This window comes from Armigeres subalbatus, chromosome 3 (assembly GCF_024139115.2).
Source record: "Armigeres subalbatus isolate Guangzhou_Male chromosome 3, GZ_Asu_2, whole genome shotgun sequence".
Taxonomy (NCBI): Eukaryota; Metazoa; Arthropoda; class Insecta; order Diptera; family Culicidae; genus Armigeres; species Armigeres subalbatus.
The window spans coordinates 150,261,061-150,285,380 of NC_085141.1; the positions used below are offsets into that span (position 1 = coordinate 150,261,061).

The 24,320-nt window shown below is 50.2% G+C and overlaps 3 protein-coding genes across 3 annotated transcripts; 2 read left to right on the plus strand and 1 right to left on the minus strand.

Moving 5' to 3' along the window:
• The first annotated feature begins 7,868 nt into the window (after nucleotides 1-7,868).
• On the plus strand, nucleotides 7,869-8,508 carry LOC134222049 (histone H1-III-like). The gene is made up of 2 exons (XM_062701199.1): nucleotides 7,869-8,196; nucleotides 8,285-8,508. The coding sequence occupies exons 1-2, from the start codon at nucleotides 7,869-7,871 to the stop codon at nucleotides 8,506-8,508; spliced, it is 552 nt and encodes a 183-aa protein (XP_062557183.1).
• Nucleotides 8,509-9,549: 1,041 nt separating this feature from the next.
• LOC134224517 (histone H4-like) lies at nucleotides 9,550-9,956 on the minus strand. The gene has a single exon (XM_062703883.1). The coding sequence runs from the start codon at nucleotides 9,880-9,882 to the stop codon at nucleotides 9,571-9,573; it is 312 nt and encodes a 103-aa protein (XP_062559867.1). The 5' UTR covers nucleotides 9,883-9,956; the 3' UTR covers nucleotides 9,550-9,570.
• An 11,088-nt stretch (nucleotides 9,957-21,044) lies between these two features.
• LOC134224511 (histone H2B-like) lies at nucleotides 21,045-21,839 on the plus strand. Its single transcript, XM_062703879.1, has one exon. The coding sequence runs from the start codon at nucleotides 21,225-21,227 to the stop codon at nucleotides 21,759-21,761; it is 537 nt and encodes a 178-aa protein (XP_062559863.1). The 5' UTR covers nucleotides 21,045-21,224; the 3' UTR covers nucleotides 21,762-21,839.
• Nucleotides 21,840-24,320: the final 2,481 nt, after the last annotated feature.

Here is a 24,320-nt window from a genome sequence, read left to right on the forward strand (position 1 = left end):
ACTCACAAGTGCGCACACACCATGGGGGACTTCTCCTAGTCGACCGACCTAGTAGACCGTTAGACATCTTTGCCCTATCGTGACACTACCGCCAGTTCCGGAATGGATCCCATACACTTGCAGTTGGCTGACTGACTGACTGGACTGACTGGCTGGCTGACAGTTAGTACTAGAGTCCTGGGCTGGACTGGACTGGGCCGGGAAAACGCAGTTAGGCGAAAAGGAGAAGTCCACACACCACGGTGCACGCGCACTCACAAGTGCGCACACACCATGGGGGACTTCTCCTAGTCGACCGCCTACCTAGGTAGTAGTGTGGTAGCAGAAGTAACGTTTTACCGTTTACAACCACGTTACACAACCACACAACAACACAACACAACCTCCAAGCAAGGGTAGTCTTTTTTTTTTTTTTTTTTTACAAGGGAGAATGCATTTACACACTAACCCAGTACACGTGCATTGTAGTTGCCAAACTACCACACGGAAGTGTACTGGAGTGTCGGACTCGACCATACCGGTAATACCGACTAAACTCCCTTGGGCTCCACCATCGTTTCCCCCAGGAACTACCTCGCAGTACTACTTCTGGGGGGACGGCAGTACTAAGCGTACTCGCTCATTATCGCTCACACAGGCACTCGTCCCACGCGAGACTGACTTGGGTGCTCGCACACCATTCACTCCATTTGAGTCTTACTTGGATGCTCTCCCGGACGCTCCGCTGCCATGCCTCGAGGTGTCAATAGCGGTAACTGCCTGGGCCTACAGATATTGCGCTACGACACTCCTGCCTCAGCACGAGCAGATCAATCACACCACTGCCGAAGCAGACCACACGCTACCCTGCCGAAGCAGGGACACTCCCCATGCACCACATGTGCACAACTGTAGGTGTGTGGGTACAACCCACTGCTACCCTGCCGCCGAAGCAGCTTCTCCAAAGACCATTCGCTCCATGTGACCCTTTTCGGGTGCTCACTCTAACACTCCACTGCCATGCCTCGAGGTGTCGATAGGTCCCTCGACTCCTACCTCAGCATGTGCAGTCCATACTCAGACTTCTGCTGCGCTTCGAGGTGACAATAGCGGTGACGCGCTATGACACTCCTGCCTCAGCACAACCAGATCACTCACTCCCTGCCGAAGCAGCTCACGCGCTACCCTACCGAAGTAGGTACACTCCACAGCTTATTCTAACACTCCACTGCCATGCCTCGAGGTGTCGATAGCGGTAGCAACGCTACGACACTCTTACCTTAGCATGTGCAGTCCATACTCAGACTTCTGCTGCGCTTCGAGGCTGCCATAGCGGCGGCGACTCGCTATGACACTCCTGCCTCAGCACAAACAGATCACTCACTCCCTGCCGAAGCAGCTCACGCACTACCCTACCGAAGTAGGGACACTCCACATGCCAGATGGCACTCCCTCCCTGGGCTTGTGCTTTTGAAGCGGCACACAGTCGCTTTGATAGAGTCCGCTTACGGGCACTTGTGGTTTTTTGGGAGGGATTTTAGCAGAGCCCACTGCTAAATCCCACCACGCCCTAGGCAGTTCTCCCTGACTCGCAGACAGCTGGGGAGGGGTCGTCAAGCCCTTGGACATCATGCTGTCCCTGCTGTCCCTGCTGCCCCAAGCAAGGGTAGTCTGAGAGGATCGAAATGTACACCTCTCTGCAACTCGCAACTCCCAGCCTGTAAACCTATCGTTTGTAGGAGGTCTCAGGTATCGAAATCATATATTGATGCTGAGCAGTGCCACCAGCGTTCCAGTATCGCAGAATACTTGCTGTATGACATCGCGCGCGAGGGCTTTGTCTGCGTGTTTGCATGCAATAAGATGCCAACGTGAGATCACGCTAGCAGGTCTTGTATGTTTCTCTGCCACATAATCACCGACCACCTATGGTAACTATCAGCTCGGTTTGGTTACGACCTTAGAGGCGTTCAGGCATAATCCAACGAACGTAGCGTTATACCAAAGTCCGGTCGAACTAGTATTGAGCCAGTGGTTCGAAGCTGTGGTTCCTCTCGTACTGCACAGCATTTCCGTTAAGATAGCGCGCGCCGTGTTTTCCATTCGCACACCAGTAGGGTAAAACTAACCTGTCTCACGACGGTCTAAACCCAGCTCACGTTCCCTTGAAAGGGTGAACAATCCTACGCTTTGTGAATTTTGCTTCACAATGATAGGAAGAGCAAATTTCGTTTCCGTCTGCATGTTGCAGGACCTAAGCTGGTTACGTAGAAGGCCCTATACGCAGCAGCCTTCATTGGCACATGTCACAAGCGTGCCAAGGTAAACAAATGCTTCAACTACTTCTAACACATCCCCATCAAGCACAACCTCTGCACCAACACCACTAGGTCTTTCTCTATCTCTACCTCCCACCATGTACGTTGTCTTGGTAGCGTTAATGGCTAAGCCTATCCTCGCCGTTTCCCTCTTCAGTGGGACAACAGCCTCCATATCGTCCGCAAAGCCCAGGAACATATGCGGCTGTGTGATGATAGTGCCGTTCCTCTGCGCCCTCGAGTGCAACGTTGAACAATAAATTCGAAAGAGCTTCAGTCCGCCTAAAGTCACAAACAAGGTTGACACTTAACTTTTGTTTTTTTTTTTTAACCTAAATTGGATCCTAAAATGAAGAACCGATATTCGATTTTATTTCAGGGAACGATGAAGTTAATCATCCTGAACGCGTCAGTTTTTATTTTGACTCAAAATTGAAAGGAACATTGTTTAATTTGAAAATAGCTGAAAAATGCTTCCTCGACATTTTCGGTCCTGTTTGACGTAAGGATTCAAACGCACTAGCAAAACACCGCAGGGCACTTGACTCAACCTTTGACAGTTAATATATGGGCCTGACGTTTTGGGCTGATGGTTGATTCGTTCTGAAATGTTGCACAGGCCAATATTTCCCTCAAAATATATTAAACATAAAAATAATATTTTAACTGATTTAGACTTTTACCAGATTTTTTATAACATCGGTTCAAGTATTCTTGACCGATGCACTATCGTTTGCAACCATAAACGAGGTAAGGCTTTAGGACCCAATTAAATTTCCGTTTATGTATCGTATTTTTGTGTTTTACATCGGTGTACAATTATGAAGTGGTTGGCCTTTAGGCCCTTTAGCTTTGATTTTTATTTATTATTTGTACAGTGTCTGTTTTGTTTTGAAATTCTATTTTACATTATAGCCTTATGTAGGCATTCGTTAATTTTTCAAAATTTGACAACCTAGCTACCTATTTACACTAATATTTACATAAAATTTGATAACCTAATTGACTATAAGCGCCCTAATCGCTTCTTGGTCCGAGAAGGCGCAACGAACCCTGAACCTTTCCTTGCACTCACCAAAGCGCTCATGTAATGTTTTAATCCCGGCCAGACGGTTGACCTCAGATGTTCTTGTCCTGGGAGGTGTGCATGATCATCCGCAGGAACCTGTTTTGGGCCCGTTGTAATTTGAGATGGTGGGTCTTAGCGCAGCTCTCCCAGACCGGCATGCCGTATTCGATCACGACGACCGACGATTGATCAAAGGATACAGTAGTTTCAACAAGACGTTACACTCTTCGTCACCGTTGCCGTTGCCTGAAAATAAGCTTGCTGTCGAGGGTCAAGCCACGGTAGTCGGCCTCGTTGGCCCATTCCACAGTCGTGCCTTTGAGGATGATTTTACAGTCCCCAGGCGGAGCATGTTTAGGAGATTTAGAGTGGGGGAAAACGATGACCTGGACGAACTTGTTCCGTCTGAGGACGTTGGTAACTCGAGTCAGTTGGTGCACGGTTGACCGACCGCGTCGGAAACCAAACTGTTCCTCGAGCAAGATGTTGAGATTTTCGGCAAACTCAAGTAACCGGTGATGAAAAGCTCTTTCGAATAGCTTGGATAATCCTGAGAGAAGGCTGAAGATGGGAAGTAGCTAAGCCGGAGAACGGCTTAGAACCAGAACGGCTTAGCACAGTCTGGGTGAGCGCGGATCTTATTCGAGAAATCGTTACTTCTGAGGTCCACCATTCTGGCCTGGATAATTTCTGTGAGTCGATTGCAGCGTGTTTTAAGCTCAGGCAGTCCAGTACGCTGAAACTGCCTGCGAGTGACATTCCGCAATCGAATCAAATCTTTAGTGAGTGTATCGATGGTCAGGGTGTTGCTTACCTGTCGAGCCGCCGGGACGAGTTGTTCCCGGGCCATCGAGATTGCCTCTTCGATGGCGCACAGCTGGCGGTCGATACTTTCCGGCGTCTCCGGACGCACCTCGTAATCGATGGAGTTGTCGACGCACTGCTGAAACCGCTGCCAGTTCACTCGGTGATAGTTCCTCCTGGAGAGTGGAGAGAGACGGTTGATCGAAGAGTGGATTTCGGCCACCACCGGATAGTGATCAGAGCTCAGTTCCTGATAGACGACCGGCTGCGATATTTGGTCATCCATGTTCGTGATGAACAGATCGAGCGTCGAATGTACCCCGGATCTGCTGAAACGAACGGGTGGGTGAGTCCGGGTTCAGGATGGTGTAATGGCCTTCTTCTAGATCGCTACTCCAGATCATGCCGTTCCGATTGCTCCTTGAGTTTCCCCAGGCTTGATGTCTTGCATTCAGATCACCGGCGATGATGTACTGCCCTTGGCGCCGCGTTTGTTTGACGATGTCTCTGCGGAGGGCGGCCGATGTCCCATCGATCTCCTTGGATTGCGTTGGGCAGTATGCCACGATGAGGGTGATGACTGGTGAAGACCTGGTCGAAGCGTGTTTTGCACCCGCGTAGTCGCGATGCCAGTTGTGTGAAAATTGAAACTAGCTGCTCTGATGTGTAGAACGGTGGATCACGTTCAGCCAGAAGGGGCTCGTCCTGTCCTTGTCCTGTCGACGGAATCCATTGGGAGTCGCGGATGGAACCGATCCAGCGGCAGCAGTAAGCCGTTTGTGTGGCTGCAGCGGCGGAAGAACCGGGATCGGTCGACGGGGAGGCGTAATGGCCGGAAAATTCCTCTCATTCAGCGCCGGGGTGGAACTGCTCGACGCATAGGCTGATTTTGGTGGAAGTCCTCTTCCGGATCTCCACGAACTCGGCGCACTTGGGACAGTCCTTCGTAGTGGCCTGATGTTTTCGCCGCAGTTGGCGCACTTTGGATCGGCCGCCTCCATCTTGTCGCACTCATCCGTCGGGTGCAGTTCGCCACACTTGTTGCAGCGTTGTAGCATTTGGTGCACTGTGTCACGTCACGGTGCACGAGCCGGTATCGCTCCCAGCCGACGACGGTGTAGTTAATTACTCCGACCAGCTTCAGATCCTTGAAGGTGATGGAGCCATGCTCCAGATGGACCAGGTAAAGCTGGTCTCGGTATTTTCTCGCCCTGTCGTGGCGAGCGATTTTGTGGACGGCGACAGGTTTGAGGCCACTGGTGTCTAGCTCGTTGATAAGCTCTTCCACCTTCATATCGTGGAGCCCTCGCAGCAAAGCCTTGAGCGGGTACATTCCGGGGAGGTCATGAGCGTAGTACTCATACTTGTGGACCTGTAGGAACTCCACGAACACGGTAACACGGAACTCCGTAACACGGTAGATCACTTTGACGTAGTGTGTTGCGGTGTAAGATCTACCAAACAGAGCCCTAGCCTAGGGCAATAAGTTGTGGTAATTAAGGATTCATCGTATTTAGTCCTCGCTACCAACAGCAGTCTCAGAAAAAAAACATAATTAATGTTACCTTGCAGACAGTTGAAAGACTCGAATTCCTCTTGTTTGAGGCTAAATTGTATGCAGTGGAAACAACTTTTCAAGCAATTAGTTAAAACCCTGGGTACCCGGTCCTAGGCTGAACTGACTGCTGGAAAAATCGAGTTAGGGGTTTAAATACGTACTAACTCTGCTTTAACTGGTGAACAATGGTAGTGAGAGGAACACACGGAAGTTCTCATTACTGAACAAATTCTCTTGCTTGAAATGGTCTTGTAGACAGAGCTAAATCCTGGGTTTTCATTGTTTCACTGGTGATATTCTAGAAGCAAGACAAGGATGTGGCTAGGGCTCCGATGCATGGCCAAAAACAGTATTACTGTTCTGTTTTCTCAAGACAGGATTGATTTCATATTGATAAGGGCGCGCCTTCAATGGGATTTTGCTCTCTATGAAGGGTCTACATAGCGGGACCTTGTCATGGTGGTCTTGAGAAAACAAAACAACAACTGTATCGAAACCGATACTGCATTGCTTCTCAATAGCGCTGGAGTAATTCGACATGCACTTAAACACTAAGGATACGGGTAACGCTACAATAGATCTAATAATTGGTCGCAGTGGCACACCCGAACAGGAAAAAAAAACTCCACGATAGACTTGTGGTGATCTTGATTAGCAGCAGGCATCACCTTGACTCCCTCGCTGCAAAGCCGGAACGTGCACTCGAGGCCCTTTCCCATAGGTTGGCGGATTTTCGGCAGCAAATCCGGTGGATCGCCCTTCACAAACACGGGCGGGCACTTCTCCTTCCGCTCCGGTTGCACCTGCGGCAGCTGCGATTGCTGCTTATTCCTCTTTTTCAACGGATTGCCGGCGCCATCAAGCGGCAACGTTGCTCTGCAAAAGCTGCTTGGAGGGGTTACCCGCGCCTCCAAGAGCAGTGCGACCGAATCGGCCACCGAGTCTCCCATGACGGGTCCGGGAGCACATAACGCCAACGCGACGAAGCGAAAACGAACGAAAGCGAACGAACGAGAAAAACACTTGGAAAGAAAACACGTCCGTACGTGCTGCTGTCTCGAACTATAGTCGACAAGAATGACACTTCGTCCGCAATGCCCCGCGCCATTGGCAGTTGCGTAAAACCTCCGCATATCGTTTCTATCCATGCTCTCCTGCGCATCACCTATCACACACTCTCTTCGTGTTGCCTTTTTTCTCTGCGGTGGATTCGTTTCTCTTCAGACCCTTGCTACCATTTCGTTGGCGTCGCTGTGCAGTGCCTAACGCTTCCTGCGCTGTTGTACTCACAGCTTCGTGGATATTTTCCCACAATCTGTCCGCCCGTCCAGCTTCTGGTGGTACTGTTCGGCAACTCCTTCAACTGACAAGCGATGGACAAGATATTGAAACGCATCGTGCTGTTGGTTCGTGAATTCGTGACGCTGGAAAGTTGCGCCCGAGTTTCTACAAGGATCTCTGACTATTGCGTATATTCGTGTAAATAAGTAGTTAGGTTTTCAAATTTCAAAATTAATCCATGCCTCCTCGAAGGCGCCCATGTCAAACTAGCTTCATTTTTCGAATTACTCCTTTTATTTCCGAGTTAATACTAAAGCTGACGGGCCGTATTTCGATTTTTGTCATTCCGTATTTCGTATACAATAATTTTATTCCATTTTTTCGTTATTAACATATTTTTACATAATGCCTCGAGGTGTGTGTGTGTGTGTGTGTGTGTGTGTGTGTGTGTGTGTGTGTGTGTGTGTGTGTTTGTGTGTGAAACTCTGAAATGTCGATAAATGAGCCGGATTTCTTATGCGTCGGGGTTTGGAATTTCATCGCACTGCGCGGAGAATCGATTTGGATGGGACCATTTCGAACAACAAACCCGGACGGAGTCCGCTGGGCGGCGAGTGTACCGACAGAGCTTGACCACTGGTTGACCAAACCGATCGGAAGCCTCTCGTAACCGGCGAATGGGTCGATTTCAATTTGCTGGAACGGTCCGAAATGGCCAGAGCCATTCACGGATTCGTGATTGCCCATCCCTAACACAGACATCATAAATCGCGCACCACCTTCGAAAATGTGTTGCCAGCACTCATTCTGCTGATTTCGATCGACCACGTACGACTACCCGCCGCATCACAGTAGCAAGATGTCTGAAGTTGCCGCTGTCACGACGACCGACGCAATCGCATCCAACGTTGCTTCACCACGCGCTGGTACGAAGAAAAGTTCGGGAGAAGGTAAACGGAATCTGAACCTACCACGGACCCATCCACCGATGTCGGAAATGGTGACCACTGCCATCGAAACGTTGAAAGGTGGACGCCACGGATCGTCCCTGCAGGCCATCAAGAAGTATATCGGGGCCAACTACAAGTGCGATGTCGTCAAGCTGGCTCCATTCCTCCGGAAGGCTCTCCGGGCGGTGTCGAGAAGGGCACCTTTGTCCAAATCAAGGGAACGGGTGCTTCCGGATCGTTCAAGCTGGTGAAGGCAACGGCGGCTGCGGACGCTGCTAGTCACACCAGCCGGAAAGCAAAAGTCCAAGATGACACCACCATGAAGACGGCAGCGAAACAGAGGAAGAAGAAGAAGGTGGCAGTGCCCAAGAAAAGCGCCACCGCCGCGAGTGGACGCGTGGAAAGGCTGCTACCGTCAAGCAGAAGGCCACCAAACACGCGAAAACCAGATCGCCGCCACCAAAGAAAGCTGCTTCCGCCGCCAAGAAAGCTTCTTCTCCCGCTGCTGTACCGAAAAAGGCTGCCGCTGGTGGTGGTAAGAAGAAGTAAAGGCCCGACACCGTCGATGATCATGATCATCAATCGCGAACCGCAAGCAAAATCAGTCCTTTTCAGGGCTACCACTTTGGATCCCAAGAGGAGAGGTATTTACCGCTGTCGCGAACGAAATCATCTTCCAGTTTGATTTTCGGCCCGGTTCGAGGATGTTTTGGGCATGACTGTATCCTTTGGGATTGCCACCGGTCAATCAGTCAGTCAGCTCTGGCTGTTCCGTGCGCTGCGCCTGGCCAGAGAGTGCGCGCCAACGATGAACGAGACCGGCTTGTGCGCGTGTCTCCTCGTTGGTGGACTTTTCCTTTTCCCCAGTCCAGGACTACTGTCAGTCTCGACCGGGTCAGGCAGTCCAGCAGCTGCACACCATTACACCTGTTCGGGCTGTGTGTGTGTGTGTGTGCCGAAGAAGGCCACCGCCGCTGATGGTAAGAAGAGGTAGAGGCCCGATACAAACACAAACCAATCAGTCCTTTTCAGGGCTACCACTTTGGATCCCAAGAGGAGAGGGGTATTTACCGCTGGCTGGAGTTCGACTCTAGGATACAGCACACTGTATCCTATTTGTGTGCAATGGGGCAGGCATAGAAAAGCCCCATGTTCCAGCAGTTGCGAGCCATCGAAGATACGGTAGCATTGTAGTACGGCTAGCATGCAATACCAATGAATGGCCTGCTTTGAGCGTACTTACAGCGGCACACCAGGAGTTAACTTTCTGAAATCAGTACGGCGAAAGGCGTCTAAGGTTCGATCTCCCAAAATTAGGCACCTTCATCGGTACCAAATAGTTTTCCATAAGAAGTTCCTAATTTTGAGCAAACCCGCGTTAGATCGTCTTTCGGCCATACAGGCGGGTAACTCATGCCGGCTGTTTGCGTATATACGATAGCGCCCGGATGCTGGTAGCGGCGGGTCGAGAACCAGCCACTGCCAATAATTCTTTATTATTATGACACGCTCTCTCTCTCTTGCGACCGCGCAATCCCTTTCTTCTTGGCCTAGCTGTTCGGTGGCCCTGAAAAGGGCCGTTGGGTTATTGTCGGGCGTGGACGGGTGCGCTCAGCCACCGAAGCCATACAGCGTGCGTCCCTGGCGCTTCAGAGCATAGACGACATCCATGGCGGTGACCGTTTTGCGCTTGGAGTGCTCGGTGTAGGTGACAGCGTCCCGGATGACATTTTCCAGGAACACTTTTAGCACACCGCGGGTTTCCTCGTAAATAAGCCCGGAGATACGCTTGACCCCCCCACGGCGAGCCAGCCGACGGATGGCGGGCTTGGTGATGCCCTGGATGTTGTCGCGCAACACCTTCCGATGGCGTTTGGCGCCTCCTTTGCCGAGTCCCTTACCACCCTTACCGCGACCGGTCATAATGCTGTGGTGTGCGTGTGTGCGTGTCTGCTAGCATAATTTCCAGGTTTTTTCTTTTTTCGTAGTCGACCGATTACGCACCCGTTACGAGCGGGGCGGGGCTTGGTAGGGTAAGGAATTTGCACAAAACCAGCTGTCAGCGGGGTATTTCTGAACAGGAGCACAGCACGCCGCAGAGTCATCCAACCAAGTAACCGACTATGGCTCGCACCAAGCAAACCGCCCGGAAGTCAACCGGTGGAAAGGCCCCCCGCAAGCAGCTGGCAACCAAAGCAGCTCGCAAGAGTGCCCCGGCCACCGGTGGGGTCAAAAAGCCACACCGTTTCCGGCCGGGCACTGTCGCCCTGCGTGAAATCCGTCGCTACCAGAAGTCCACCGAGCTGCTACTCCGCAAGCTTCCCTTTCAGCGTTTGGTCCGCGAAATCGCCCAGGACTTTAAAACCGACCTGCGCTTCCAGAGCTCGGCCGTAATGGCTCTGCAGGAAGCTTGCGAGGCATATCTGGTCGGTTTATTCGAAGACACCAACCTGTGCGCCATCCACGCGAAACGTGTCACCATTATGCCCAAGGACATCCAGCTTGCTCGTCGGATCCGTGGCGAGCGGTGAACGCAGCGCAGTGCAGCAGACGACAAACAATAAAAAGGCCCTTTTCAGGGCCACTAGAGCGCATGACGAAAGAGATTGCTTGGGCCGACGACTGGGAATGAATCGCCTGCTTTGAGGGTGCTTACAGCAGGGTGACCAGACCACTCTAGTCGACAAAATAAATTCCCGGTAGGCTTTTCGATAGTTCTAACTGCTGTTTAGTCGGAAAGGTTTTGAGATATTGATTGCACCCCAGAAGCTATGTGGGAGGAAAATAATGAAAAGTGCACATATCGACGGTTTCGTGCAATACTGGCACAACTCGCAAAGCACAGAAAACGGTATGAAGTAACACTTGACAAAGACTCAGGTCGATATTCACAATGCATCAACATTTGTCGATTTTTCGAAAAAATTGTATACCTCTAATTTATTGTTTTTTTTTTTTAGTTTTCAATTGAAACATATAAGAGTAATCCTGATGAACCAAGACATGCAAAAATATCCATGGAAGTCGAAATATGAAAGATTTTTAACGTTGTTTCTGAACATTTTCAGATCTCGAGTTGTGCCTGTATTGCACGAAACCGTTGATACAGGGAAAACATATTTAAAAGATTACAAAATGGTTCATTGATGAGCCATTAAACAAAATTACCTAAATAATGTGCATATGTCTAATTTGTTTGTTCCTTCTAACGATCTAACAGTATAGACTTCATAAAAGTTCCTGAAAATATGGAAGCATTCTTCTGGATTCTTCGCAATTTTACCAGAATATTTATTGTAAAAGCAGTAAGGATTGTTGATAAAATTAAAGAAAATTATTTACAGCTCGTAAGACTTTTTTGAACAAACACTTGAAAATAAGCAGGAATTTGAGAAAAGCGATAAAACTTTATTAAATATCGATTGAAGACCTAGCATCACTATAAGTCATTATCAAAATCCAAAGAGGCTAAATATTGGTGAAAACTTACTACCTAGGAAACTACCTAATTGAAGGAATTATGATAAAATTATATTACCAAAAATTTAATCAAATCAATATTTACTTCATCAAAGCATTGCATCGTTTCGGGACTGATTTGCAATTTGATTCTGTAGACTGACTGGCTGACTGGCTAACTGACTGACTGACTGACTGACTGACTGACTGACTGACTGACTGGCTGGCTGGCTGACTGACTGATAGTTAGTAGTAGAGTCCTGGGCTGGACTGGACCGGGAAAACGCAGTTAGGCGAAAAGGAGAAGTCCACACACCATGGGGGACTCCTCCTAGTCGACCGCCTACCTAGTAGTAGTAGTAGTAGTAGTAGTAGTAGTAGTAGTAGTAGTAGTAGTAGTAGTAGTAGTAGTAGTAGTAGTAGTAGTAGTAGTAGTAGTAGTAGTAGTAGTAGTGGTAGCAGTAGTAACGTTTTACCGTTTACAACCGTTACACAACAACAACACACAACACAATGCATTTACACACTAACCCAGCACACGTGCATTGTAGTTGCCAAACTACCACACGGATGTGTACTGGAGTGTCGGACTCGACCGTACCGGTAATACCGACGACTAAACTCCCTTGGGCTCCGCCATCGTTTCCCCCAGGAACTACCTCCCAGTACTACTTCTGGGGTGGCAGTACTAAACGTACTCGCTCATTCTCGCTCACACTGACTTGGGTGCTCACTCTATTGCACCCTCAAACACACCGTACATACTCTGCTGCACCTCTGTCATGCCGTGTGGGTCTGACTTGTGTGCCCACCCTTCTCATGCCATGTGGGGCTGACTTGTATGCCCGCCTCTCTCATACCGTGTGAGTCTGACTTGTATGCTCACCCAAACACTTGATTCACGCTCATGCACTCCATGCTTGCTCCATGATTCGAGGTAGAACGCAATGCCATGCTGCTCATTAGTGGTATGGATACAACCCCGGACAACCTCGTCGAGAGGATGTGCCGGAGGAAGCTATATGGAATGCGGTGAACACAGCATCTCAACAGATTATGTCGAAACTGCAGCGGTGGTGGCGTCTTGAACAAAACCAACGAGTGCAGTAAGGGCACCTGTGATGCAGTGAACACTTTGCTCACCCAGAGGTTACTATCATAGCTTGCGATCGACGGGTGGTGAGGTAGCCACCCTTGAAGTCGATGTTGTGTCGGCAGTGTTGTCAAATGTCATTTGCATTCGTTTGTATAATTTTCCCAGAACTTGTTTCAGAAGGTAGCTATCAATTCATGTTGTATGACGAACTTATAGCGGTTAAATGGGCCTACAACTTTGTCTAACGAGACTTTGCTGTAAATATGTAATCTGGGGCGTGGGAGGCAAAATGTCATTCAAATGACATTATGCCAAATGACACGTGACATTTTGGAGAGTTTTCACTCTCCAGCCTTTGATGTTATACTTAGAGCAATGTACCCTTGGACAAAAATATAACCCTACTCAAGCGTTATGAGTACATTCAAAATTATGGAATAAATTTTGCTTCTAAAGAAAGTTATGAGCAAATTAGTCAAATGACATGCAGATGACATTTTACAAGCCTGGTTGTGTGTATTGACGTCAAGTGCGTTAGCATAGGCGTGAGCGTTCTCAATAGTCCCCCCATGATTTATTTATTTATTAACATACTAAGACCGGAGTGGCCTGTGCTGCACATAAAAGTCTTCTCCATTCAGCTCGGTCCATGGCTGCACTTCGCCAACCACGCAGTCTGCGGAGGGTCCGCAAATCGTCCTCCACCTGATCGATCCACCTTGCCCGCTGTGCACCTCGCCTTCCTGTTCCCGTCATTTCTTTGTCGACAACCATTTTCACCGGATAACTGTTCGACATTCTGGATACGTGCCCGGCCCACCGCAGTCTTCCGATTTGTGCGGTTTGAACAATGAATGGTTCTCCCAACAGCTCATGCAACTCGTGGTTCATTCGCCTCCTCTACGTACCGTCCGCCATTTGCACCCCACCATAGATGGTACGCAGCACTTTCCTTTCGAAAACTCCAAGTGCGCGTTGGTCCTCCACGAGCATCGTCCAGGTCTCGTGCCCGTAGAGAACTACCGGTCTTATAAGCGTTTTGTAGATAGTCAGTTTGGTACGGCGGCGAGCCCAAGTACACGAATTCTTCAACCACCTCGATTTCGTCACCACCGATAGAAACTCGTGGTGGGTGGCTTACATTGACCTCTCTTGAGCCTCTTCCTATCATGTACTTCGTCTTCGACGTGTTGATGACTAGTCCAATTCGATTAGCTTCGCTTTTCAGTCTGATGTAGGCTCCTCCATCCTCTCAAAGTTACGTGCCATCATATCAAGGTCGTCGGCGAAACCAAATAACTGGACGGACATCGTGAAAATCGTACCACTCGTGTCAATCCCTGCCTTTCGTATTACTCCCTCCAAAGCGATGTTGAATAGCAGACACGAAAGACCATCACCTTGCCGTAACCCTCTACGCGTTTCGAAGGGACTCGAGAATGCCCCTGAAACTCGAACTACGCACATCACCCGATCCATCGTCGCCTTGATCAACCGTATCAGTTTATCCGGAAATCCGTTTTGGTGCATTAGCTGCCATAGCTGGTCCTGATCGATTGTATCATATGCGGCTTTGAAGTCGATAAATAGATGAAGTGTGGGCACGTTGTATTCGCGGCATTTCTGCAATACCTGACGTATGGCGAACACCTGGTCTGTGGTAGAGCGTTCACCCATAAATCCTGCCTGGTACTGCCCCACGAACTCTCTTGCAATTGGTGTTAGTCGGCGGCATAAAATTTGGGAGAGTACCTTGTAGGCGGCGTTCAGCAATGTGATTGCGCGGTAGTTGCTACAATCTCACAGTAGTAGTAGTAGTAGTAGTAGTAAAATTCTTCTTTATTTACACAATTTTTGTTCTACAATTATTTTTAACATGTACAGTGATCGGCCGGCTTGGCCTCCAACTTCAATTTTAATTATTATTATTATTATTATTTTTATGTTTCTACTTAATTTTTAAAATATAATGTATCATGACGGCCTTCAGCAGGCGCTAGTGTGTTTTTAAAATTTGATAATTTAACTACTATGTACACTAATATTTACAATAAAAATTTGATAACCTAGATTGGAACTAGCAACGGACGCTAAACTTTTCTTTACACTTACCAAAGCGTTCATGTAAGGTTTTTATTCCGGCCAGACGGTGGACCTCGGATGTTCTTGTCCTGGGGTGTTGAGGATCATCCTCAGGAATTTGTTTTGGACCCGTTGAAGTTTGAGGTGGTGGGTTTTAGCGCAGCTCTCCCAGACCGGCATGCCGTATTCGATCACAGGGAGGATGATTTGCTTGTAGACAGCAAGCTTATTTTTCAGGGACAATGACGACCGGCGGTTGATCAAAGGGTACAGTAGTTTCAACAAGACGTTACACTTTGTCACCGTTTTGTCAACCTGCTGCCTGAAAATAAGCTTGCTGTCGAGGGTCAAGCCAAGGTAGTCGGCCTCATTGGCCCATTCCACAGTCGTGCCATTGAGGATGATTTTACAGTCCCCAGGCGGAACAAGTTTAGGGGATTTGGAGTGGGGGAAATGATGACCTGGGTCTTCGCCGCGTTGATACAGATCTTCCAGCTGGTGAGGTACTCTGTCAGGGCATCCAGGCCTCGTTGGAGTTTTGCCACTAGCGCTCTGATCACTCTACCGTTGTAGACGATGGATGTGTCATCTGCGAACAGAGACAGAATGCCGCCTTCTGGAGGTTCTGGCATGTCGGAGGTGAACAGATTGAAAAGCAGGGGCCCGAGGATACTTCCCTGGGGGACGCCTGCAACGATGTTGTGCGCATTGAACTCGCTCCGCTGATTGAGACCCGAAATGTCCTTGCCGACAGGTAATTGTTGATGATTTTCACCAGGTAGCTGGGAAGATTGTAGCGTTGTAGTTTGTACACCAGGCCATCATGCCATACATTGTCAAATGCCTTCTCGACATCGAGTAAGGCCATGGCGGATGTTTTCGAGACAAATTTGTTCCGTCTGAGGACGTTGGTAACTCGGGTCAGTTGGTGTACAGTTGACCGACCGCGTCGGAAACCAAACTGTTCCTCGAGCAAGATGTTGAGATTTTCGGCAGACTCAAGTAACCGGTGATGAATAGCTTTTTCGAATAGCTTGGATAACCCTGAGAGAAGGCTGATGGGTCGATAACTTTTGGGAGAGGAAGGATCCTTCCCAGGCTTCCGGATGGGGATGACTTTCGCTGACTTCCAGGACGATGGGAAGTAGCTGAGCCGGAGACACTGATTAAAGATCAGTGAAAGATACTCGAAGAACGGAGCACTCATATGTTTGCGTTCGAGATTCAGGATGCTGTCGAAGCCTGGGGCCTTTATGTTTTTTGATCAATAGGCCGTCAATTCGCCAGCTGAGATCTCCAACTCCTCCGAGAAGTCGTTGGGAATCAAATGGATGTTGTTTGCATGCTCGTTGACGGCTGCTTCGTGAGGACTGGTGATGTTCTGCCCAAGATTGTGTGAGCTGACGAAGTGACGACCTATTTCAGCGACCTTCTCTGCAGGAGTTATCAAGCGATCCTTCGAGCCATTATTGTCTAGTGGGATCAAAGGTGGAATGGGCCGAGGCTTGGATTTTAGAATTTTGGTCATTTTCCAGAACGGCTTAGCATAATCTGGGAGAGTGCGGATCTTATTCGAGAAGTCGTTATTTTGAGGTCCACCATTCTGGCCTTGATATTTTTGTGATTCGATTGCAGCGTGTTTAAGCTCAGGCAGTCCAGTACGCTGAAACTGCCTGCGAGTGACATTCCGCAATCGAATCAAATCTTTGGTGAGTGTATCGATGTTTAAGGAGTTGCTTACCTGCCGAGCCGTCGGTACGTGTTGCTCTCGGGCCGCCGTGATCGCCTCCTCGATAGCGCACAGCTGGCGGTCGATACTTTCCGGCGTCTCCGGACGCACCTCGTAGTCAACGGTGTTATCGACGCACTGCTGGAAACGCTGCCAGTTCACTCGGTGGTAGTTCCGCCGTAACTGCTGGTGCCGATTGACCGAGGAGCCCAGTTCCGCCACCACCGGATAGTGATCCGAACTGAGCTCCTGGTATACAACCGGCTGCGAGACGTGGTCACTCAGGTTTGTTACGTAGAGGTCGAGCGTTGCGTGGGCACCGGACCGACTCAGCCGAGTGGGGGAATCCGGGCTCAGGATCGTATAGTGACCTTCCTCCATGTCGTTGCTCCAGATGGTGCCGTTTCGATTGCCGCGACTGTTGCCCCAGGCTTGATGTTTGGCATTCAAGTCGCCGGCAATGATATACTGGCCTTGCCTCCGCGTCAGCTTGACGATGTCCCTCCGAAGGGCAGCCGATGATCCATCGCCGGCTTTGGCTTGCGACAGTACGCCGCGATGAGCGCGATTGTGCCGACCGAAGTGGTGATTTCGACACCGATGGCCTCGATGACACTGAGCTGGAAGCTTGGAAGCAGACGACAGTTGATGTTGTAGCGAAGAGCGATGGCCACACCACCTCCCCTGGTCGGCCGGTCGAGTCGCACGATGCGGAAGTCCGGGATGTTGATGTTCACCTCCGGTTTTTTGAACGCCACGTCTATTTCCTTCTCCTCAAGGAAATCCTTCAGCTCGATTGTTTTGCTCTTTAGCGAGCAGCGTTCCAGTTGACCAGGCCCACCCTAGCAGCCATTTTCAATGATGAACATGCCAAGTGTGAAGACCTGGTCGAATCGGGTTTTGCAGCCGCGCAGTCGAGTGGCGAGCTGCGCGAAGATCGGCATCAGTTGCTCCGGAGTGTACAGCGGGGCAGATTCTTCCGGTGGGACGGCTTCGTTCTCCGACGGGGAGCCGGGATGGCTGGAAAGTTCACCTCGTTGATTACAGGAACACGGTTCTTCTTCGGAATGGTCCTGGTGGAAGCCTTCTTCCGGATTTCCAGGAACTCGGCTCGCTTTGGGCAGCCCTTTGTGGTGGCCTGATGTTTGTCGCCACAGTTGGCGCACTTGGGATCGGCCACCTCCATTTTGTCGCACTCGTCAGTCGGATGGGGTTCGCCACACTTGTTGCAGCGCGGCTTCATGCGGCAGTTCCTGGTGCCGTGCCCGAAATTGAAGCAGTTGGTGCATTGCGTGACATCGCGGTGCACTGGCCGATATCGCTCCCAGTCAACGGCGGTGTAATTTATAACGCCAACCAGCTTCAGGCCCTTCCAGGTAGTGGAGCCGTGCTCCAGATGGATCAGGTAAAGCTGGTCGCGATATTTCCTCGCCTTGTCGTGACGAGCGATCTTGTGGACGGCTACTGGCTTCAGTCCGCAACTTTCAAGCTCTGCTTGGAGCTCTTCCTCCTTCATGTCGTGAAGTCCTCGCAGCAAAGCCTTGAGCGGCTTCGTGCCGGGGTGGTTCTGAGTGTAGTACTCATACTTGTGGACCTCGAGGAGCTCCACGACGGATTGATGATGGTCCCTGTTGGCCGGCATCACTTTCACGCCCTCGCTGCAGAGCCGAAAAGTACATTTCAGCCCCTTAGCGATCAGCTGGCGAATTTTTGGGCGTAAATCCGGCGGATCGGCAGCTGCGATTGCTGCTTCTTCCTCTTTTTGGCGGATTGCCGGCGTCATCAAGCGGCAACGGCGAGAACACCTTGCTCTGCAAAAGCTGCTTGGGGGGTTACCCGCGCCTCCAAGAGCAGTGCGCTTAGGCACTTTTCCAGCGACCGAATCGGCCACCGAGTCTCCCTGACGGGTCCGGGAGAAAAGAACGCCAACGCGACAAGCGAAAACGTAAACAGCGAAAGAACGAGAAAAAAACACTTCGAAAAATGCGCGAGCAAAAACACGTCCGTACGTGTTGCTGTCTCGAACTGGGGATTGCTACAATCCAGCTTATCGCCCTTTTGTAGATGGGACACACGACACCTTCCATCCACTCCTGCGGCAGAACCTCATCCTCCCAAACCTTGGTTATCACCCAGTGCAGCGCTCTAGCCAGTGCCTCACCACCGTGTTTAAACAGCTCTCCTGGTAGTTGGTCAACTCCAGGGGCTTTGTTGTTTTTCAGCTGGCCGATCTCCTCCTGGATTTCCTGGAGATTCGGAGCCGGAAGTCGCATGTCCTGCGCGCGTGCTCCTAGGTTCATTACCATACCGCCATCGTTGTCTGCCATATCGCCATTCAGGTGCTCTTCGTAGTGCTGATGTCACCTTTGGATCACCTCACGCTCGTTTGTAAGAAGGTTCCCGTTTGTGTCCTTACACATATCGGGCTGTGGCACGTGGCCCTTACGTGAACGGTTCATCTTCTCATAGAACTTTCGTGCGTTATTAGCGCGGTACAGTTCCTCCGTCTCTCCACGGTCTCGATCTTCCTGCTGGCGCTTTTTCCTCCGGAAAATCGAGTTTTGTCTGTTCCGCTTTCCGTTTTTAAAGGCGGCTGTCAGGGCTGTTTTTTTTGTCCCACCTAACACCAGGACTTGGGCTTGTGCGCTTTGAGCGGCACACGGTAGTTTGGCGGAGCCTACTTGCGGATGCATGCAGCTTTTTATAGAGGTTTAACAGGGCCCACTGTCAAACCCCACCACATCCTAGGCAGGCGCCACAACTCGCCATGATGTATTGCTTAATTGCGGGCCAGGGGGTACGGACTGGCGAAAGGGTTTTGGTTTTAGTGGGTCGGGTAAAAGTTACATGACAAACCCATCCCCACACTACCTGAGTTGCCTTCTCAGGTGTCTTTTTTTTTTTTTTTTTTTTTACAAGGGAGAATGCATTTACACACTAACCCAGTACACGTGCATTGTAGTTGCCAAACTACCACACGGAAGTGTACTGGAGTGTCGGACTCGACCCTACCGGTAATACCGACTAAACTCCCTTGGGCTCCACCATCGTTTCCCCCAGGAACTACCTCGCAGTACTACTTGGCAGTACTAAGCGTACTCACTCATTATCGCTCACACAGGCACTCGTCCCACGCGAGACTGACTTGGGTGCTCGCACCCCATTCACTCCATTTGAGTCTTACTTGGATGCTCTCCCGGACGCTCCGCTGCCATGCCTCGAGGTGTCAATAGCGGTAACTGCCTGGGCCTACAGATATTGCGCTACGACACTCTGCCTCAGCACGAGCAGATCAATCACAAAACTGCCGAAGCAGACCATACGCTACCCTGCCGAAGCAGGGACACTCCCCATGCACCACATGTGCACAACTGTAGGTGTGTGGGTACAACCCACTGCTACCCTGCCGCCGAAGCAGCTTCTCCAAAGACCATTCGCTCCATGTGACCCTTTTTCGGGTGCTCACTCTAACACTCCACTGCAATGCCTCGAGGTGTCGATGGGATACCTCGACTCCTGCCTCAGCATGTGCAGTCCATACTCAGACTTCTGCTGCGCTTTGAGGTGACAATAGCGGCGGAGACACGCTATGACACTCCTGCCTCAGCACAACCAGATCACTCACCCCCTGCCGAAGCAGCTCACGCGCTACCCTACCGAAGTAGGTACACTCCACAACTTATTCTAACACTCCACTGCCATGCCTCGAGGTGTCGATAGCGGTATGTGGGGACTAATCAACGATACTACGCTACGACACTCTTACCTTAGCATGTGCAGTCCATACTCAGACTTCTGCTGCGCTTCGAGGTGGCCATAGCGGCGGCGACTCGCTATGACACTCCTGCCTCAGCACAACAGATCACTCACTCCCTGCCGAAGCAGCTCACGCACTACCCTACCGAAGTAGGGACACTCCACATGCCAGTTGGCACTCCCTCCCTGGGCTTGTGCTTTTGAAGCGGCACACAGTCGCTTTGATAGAGTCCGCTTACGGGCACTTGTGGTTTTTTGGGAGGGATTTTAGCAGAGCCCACTGCTAAATCCCACCACGCCCTAGGCAGTTCTCCCTGACTCGCAGACAGCTGGGGAGGGTCGTCAAGCCCTTGGACATCATGCTGTTCCTGCTGTCCCTGCTGCCCCTTCTCAGGTGTCTGGTAAAACGTAACAGCCCTGCAAATGATTGCGCCTCCTGTAATGAAGATAGTCACAAAACATATAACAAAAGTCCCGGATGCGTTCGCACTTCCTTTCCTTCTGGGAAATTGGCTACTGGTCGTCCTGAAAAGGACGGTTTCTTTCGGGTAGTTGGGTTGGGTTGGGTTTGGGCTGTTGTGTTCAGGTGGTGGCGGCCGACTTCTTCTCGGTCCTCTTCGGCAGCAGAACCGCCTGTATGTTGGGCAAGACGCCACCTTGGCGATAGTTACGCCAGCAAGCAGCTTGTTCAACTCCTCATCGTTACGGATAGCCAGCTGCAGATGGCGGGGAATGATGCGAGTTTTTTGTTATCGCGAGCGGCATTTCCTGCTAGCTCGAGCACTTCCGCTGCCAGGTACTCCATCACGGCGGCCAGATAGACCGGGGCACCGGCACCCACACGTTCGGCGTAGTGACCCTTCCGGAGCAGACGGTGGATGCGACCAACCGGGAACTGCAACCCAGCGCGTACGGAGCGGGATTTCGGCTTTCCCGGACTTTGCCTCCCTTGCCACGGCCAGACATCGTTTTGGTTGGTTGGTTGTTTGGTTGGTTGCGCCTGATTTGATGATCGCCGCGCTCAGTTGGTGGCTGGATGACTGACTGGATGAGAGAGATGCCGGAAAAGATGCCTTGGCACTGGTTTTGCGCAACAGCACTGGCATCGAGCGAACGAAAGGCGGTGCCAGCAAGCGGTCACCAATGGTACCGAACACCGAAGGGGCGGTCCCTCGGTCTGCATTGCGCTGGGATACTGGCAAGCCGATGGCAGTTCGAAAGAACGAACGACGCACCGAAGTACCACCCAAGCATGGCACCGAAAACCGGCGGCGGCGGCGGCGGCGGAAAGGCAGCGAAAAGGCGGCAACGGCTGCAACGGGCAGCGGCAGCGGGAGCGGGACCAAGGCTCAGAAAAACATCGTCAAGGGCGACAAACAACCGAAGCGGAAACTACGGAGGAAGGAAAGCTACGCCATCTACGTTTACAAGGTGTTGAAGCAGGTCCACCCGGACACTGGCGTCTCGTCGAAGGCGATGAGCATCATGAACAGCTTCGTAAACGACATCTTCGAGCGTATCGCGGCCGAGGCCTCCCGTCTGGCGCACTACAACAAACGCTCAACGATCACCAGCCGCGAGATTCAGACCGCCGTTCGCCTCCTGCTGCCGGGCGAGCTGGCCAAGCACGCTGTCTCGGAGGGCACCAAAGCCGTCACCAAGTACACCAGCTCCAAGTGAACAAGCGAGGTTTTCGGAGACGTACCCCCACAGATACCAAAACGGCCCTTTTCAGGGCCCCAGCGGCACTCACAGAGGAGAGAGAGAGAGAGAGAGAACGATGTTTTGACATTGTGACGTTTCCTTTCCGACCTACTGGCCCCTATCCGGTTCTCTGTTGGAATATTATTTTCGCTATTCTTTCTTCCGACATTCGCACTGAGTGACCAGCCCACTGAGGTTTGCCGTGTAGTATTTTGTAGTGTTTTATACGATTCACAGTATTTTCTTCTTTGTGTACTTGCTACAGCTCACGATTCGGCGCCAAGGCAAGTCAAGTTTTTTTCGTTTTTTTTTTGTGCGCACCACTTTTCGCTCGAAAACCCCGAAAGCTCTCCGGTCCGCCGCTTTTAACGTCCATGCTTCATGTCCAGAAAAGGGCCGGGCCACTGGTAGAATCAAAGTTTTACATAGAGCAAATTTCGTTTCCGTCTGCATGTTGCAGGACCTAAGCTGGTTACGTAGAAGGCCCTATACGCAGCAGCCTTCATTGGCACATGTCACAAGCGTGCCAAGGTAAACAAATGCTTCAACTACTTCTAACACATCCCCATCAAGCACAACCTCTGCACCAACACCACTAGGTCTTTCTCTATCTCTACCTCCCACCATGTACGTTGTCTTGGTAGCGTTAATGGCTGTTTATCCTCGCCGTTTCCTCTTCAGTGGGACAACAGCCTCCATATCGTCCGCAAAGCCCAGGAACATATGCGGCTGTGTGATGATAGTGCCGTTCCTCTGCGCCCTCGAGTGCAACGTTGAACAATAAATTCGAAAGAGCTTCAGTCCGCCTAAAGTCACAAACAAGGTTGACACTTAACTTTTGTTTTTTTTTTTTAACCTAAATTGATCCTAAAATGAAGAACCGATATTCGATTTTATTTCAGGGAACGATGAAGTTAATCATCCTGAACGCGTCAGTCTTTATTTTGACTTCAACATTGAAAGGAACATTGTTTAATTTGAAAATAGCTGAAAAATGCTTCCTCGACATTTTCGGTCCTGTTTGACGTAAGGATTCAAACGCACTAGCAAAACACCGCAGGGCACTTGACTCAACCTTTGACAGTTAATATATGGGCCTGACGTTTTGGGCTGATGGTTGATTCGTTCTGAAATGTTGCATAGGCCAATATTTCCCTCAAAATATATTAAACATAAAAATAATATTTTAACTGATTTAGACTTTTACCAGATTTTTATAACATCGGTTCAAGTATTCTTGACCGATGCACTATCGTTTGCAACCATAAACGAGGTAAGGCTTTAGGACCCAATTAAATTTCCGTTTATGTATCGTATTTTTGTGTTTTACATCGGTGTACAATTATGAAGTGGTTGGCCTTTAGGCCCTTTAGCTTTGATTTTTATTTATTATTTGTACAGTGTCTGTTTTGTTTTGAAATTCTATTTTACATTATAGCCTTATGTAGGCATTCGTTAATTTTTCAAAATTTGACAACCTAGCTACCTATTTACACTAATATTTACATAAAATTTGATAACCTAATTGACTATAAGCGCCCTAATCGCTTCTTGGTCCGAGAAGGCGCAACGAACCCTGAACCTTTCCTTGCACTCACCAAAGCGCTCATGTAATGTTTTAATCCCGGCCAGACGGTTGACCTCAGATGTTCTTGTCCTGGGAGGTGTGCATGATCATCCGCAGGAACCTGTTTTGGGCCCGTTGTAATTTGAGATGGTGGGTCTTAGCGCAGCTCTCCCAGACCGGCATGCCGTATTCGATCACGACGACCGACGATTGATCAAAGGATACAGTAGTTTCAACAAGACGTTACACTCTTCGTCACCGTTGCCGTTGCCTGAAAATAAGCTTGCTGTCGAGGGTCAAGCCACGGTAGTCGGCCTCGTTGGCCCATTCCACAGTCGTGCCTTTGAGGATGATTTTACAGTCCCCAGGCGGAGCATGTTTAGGAGATTTAGAGTGGGGGAAAACGATGACCTGACGAACTTGTTCCGTCTGAGGACGTTGGTAACTCGAGTCAGTTGGTGCACGGTTGACTGACCGCGTCGGAAACCAAACTGTTCCTCGAGCAAGATGTTGAGATTTTCGGCAAACTCAAGTAACCGGTGATGAAAAGCTCTTTCGAATAGCTTGGATAATCCTGAGAGAAGGCTGAAGATGGGAAGTAGCTAAGCCGGAGAACGGCTTAGAACCAGAACGGCTTAGCACAGTCTGGGTGAGCGCGGATCTTATTCGAGAAATCGTTACTTCTGAGGTCCACCATTCTGGCCTGGATAATTTCTGTGAGTCGATTGCAGCGTGTTTTAAGCTCAGGCAGTCCAGTACGCTGAAACTGCCTGCGAGTGACATTCCGCAATCGAATCAAATCTTTAGTGAGTGTATCGATGGTCAGGGTGTTGCTTACCTGTCGAGCCGCCGGGACGAGTTGTTCCCGGGCCATCGAGATTGCCTCTTCGATGGCGCACAGCTGGCGGTCGATACTTTCCGGCGTCTCCGGACGCACCTCGTAATCGATGGAGTTGTCGACGCACTGC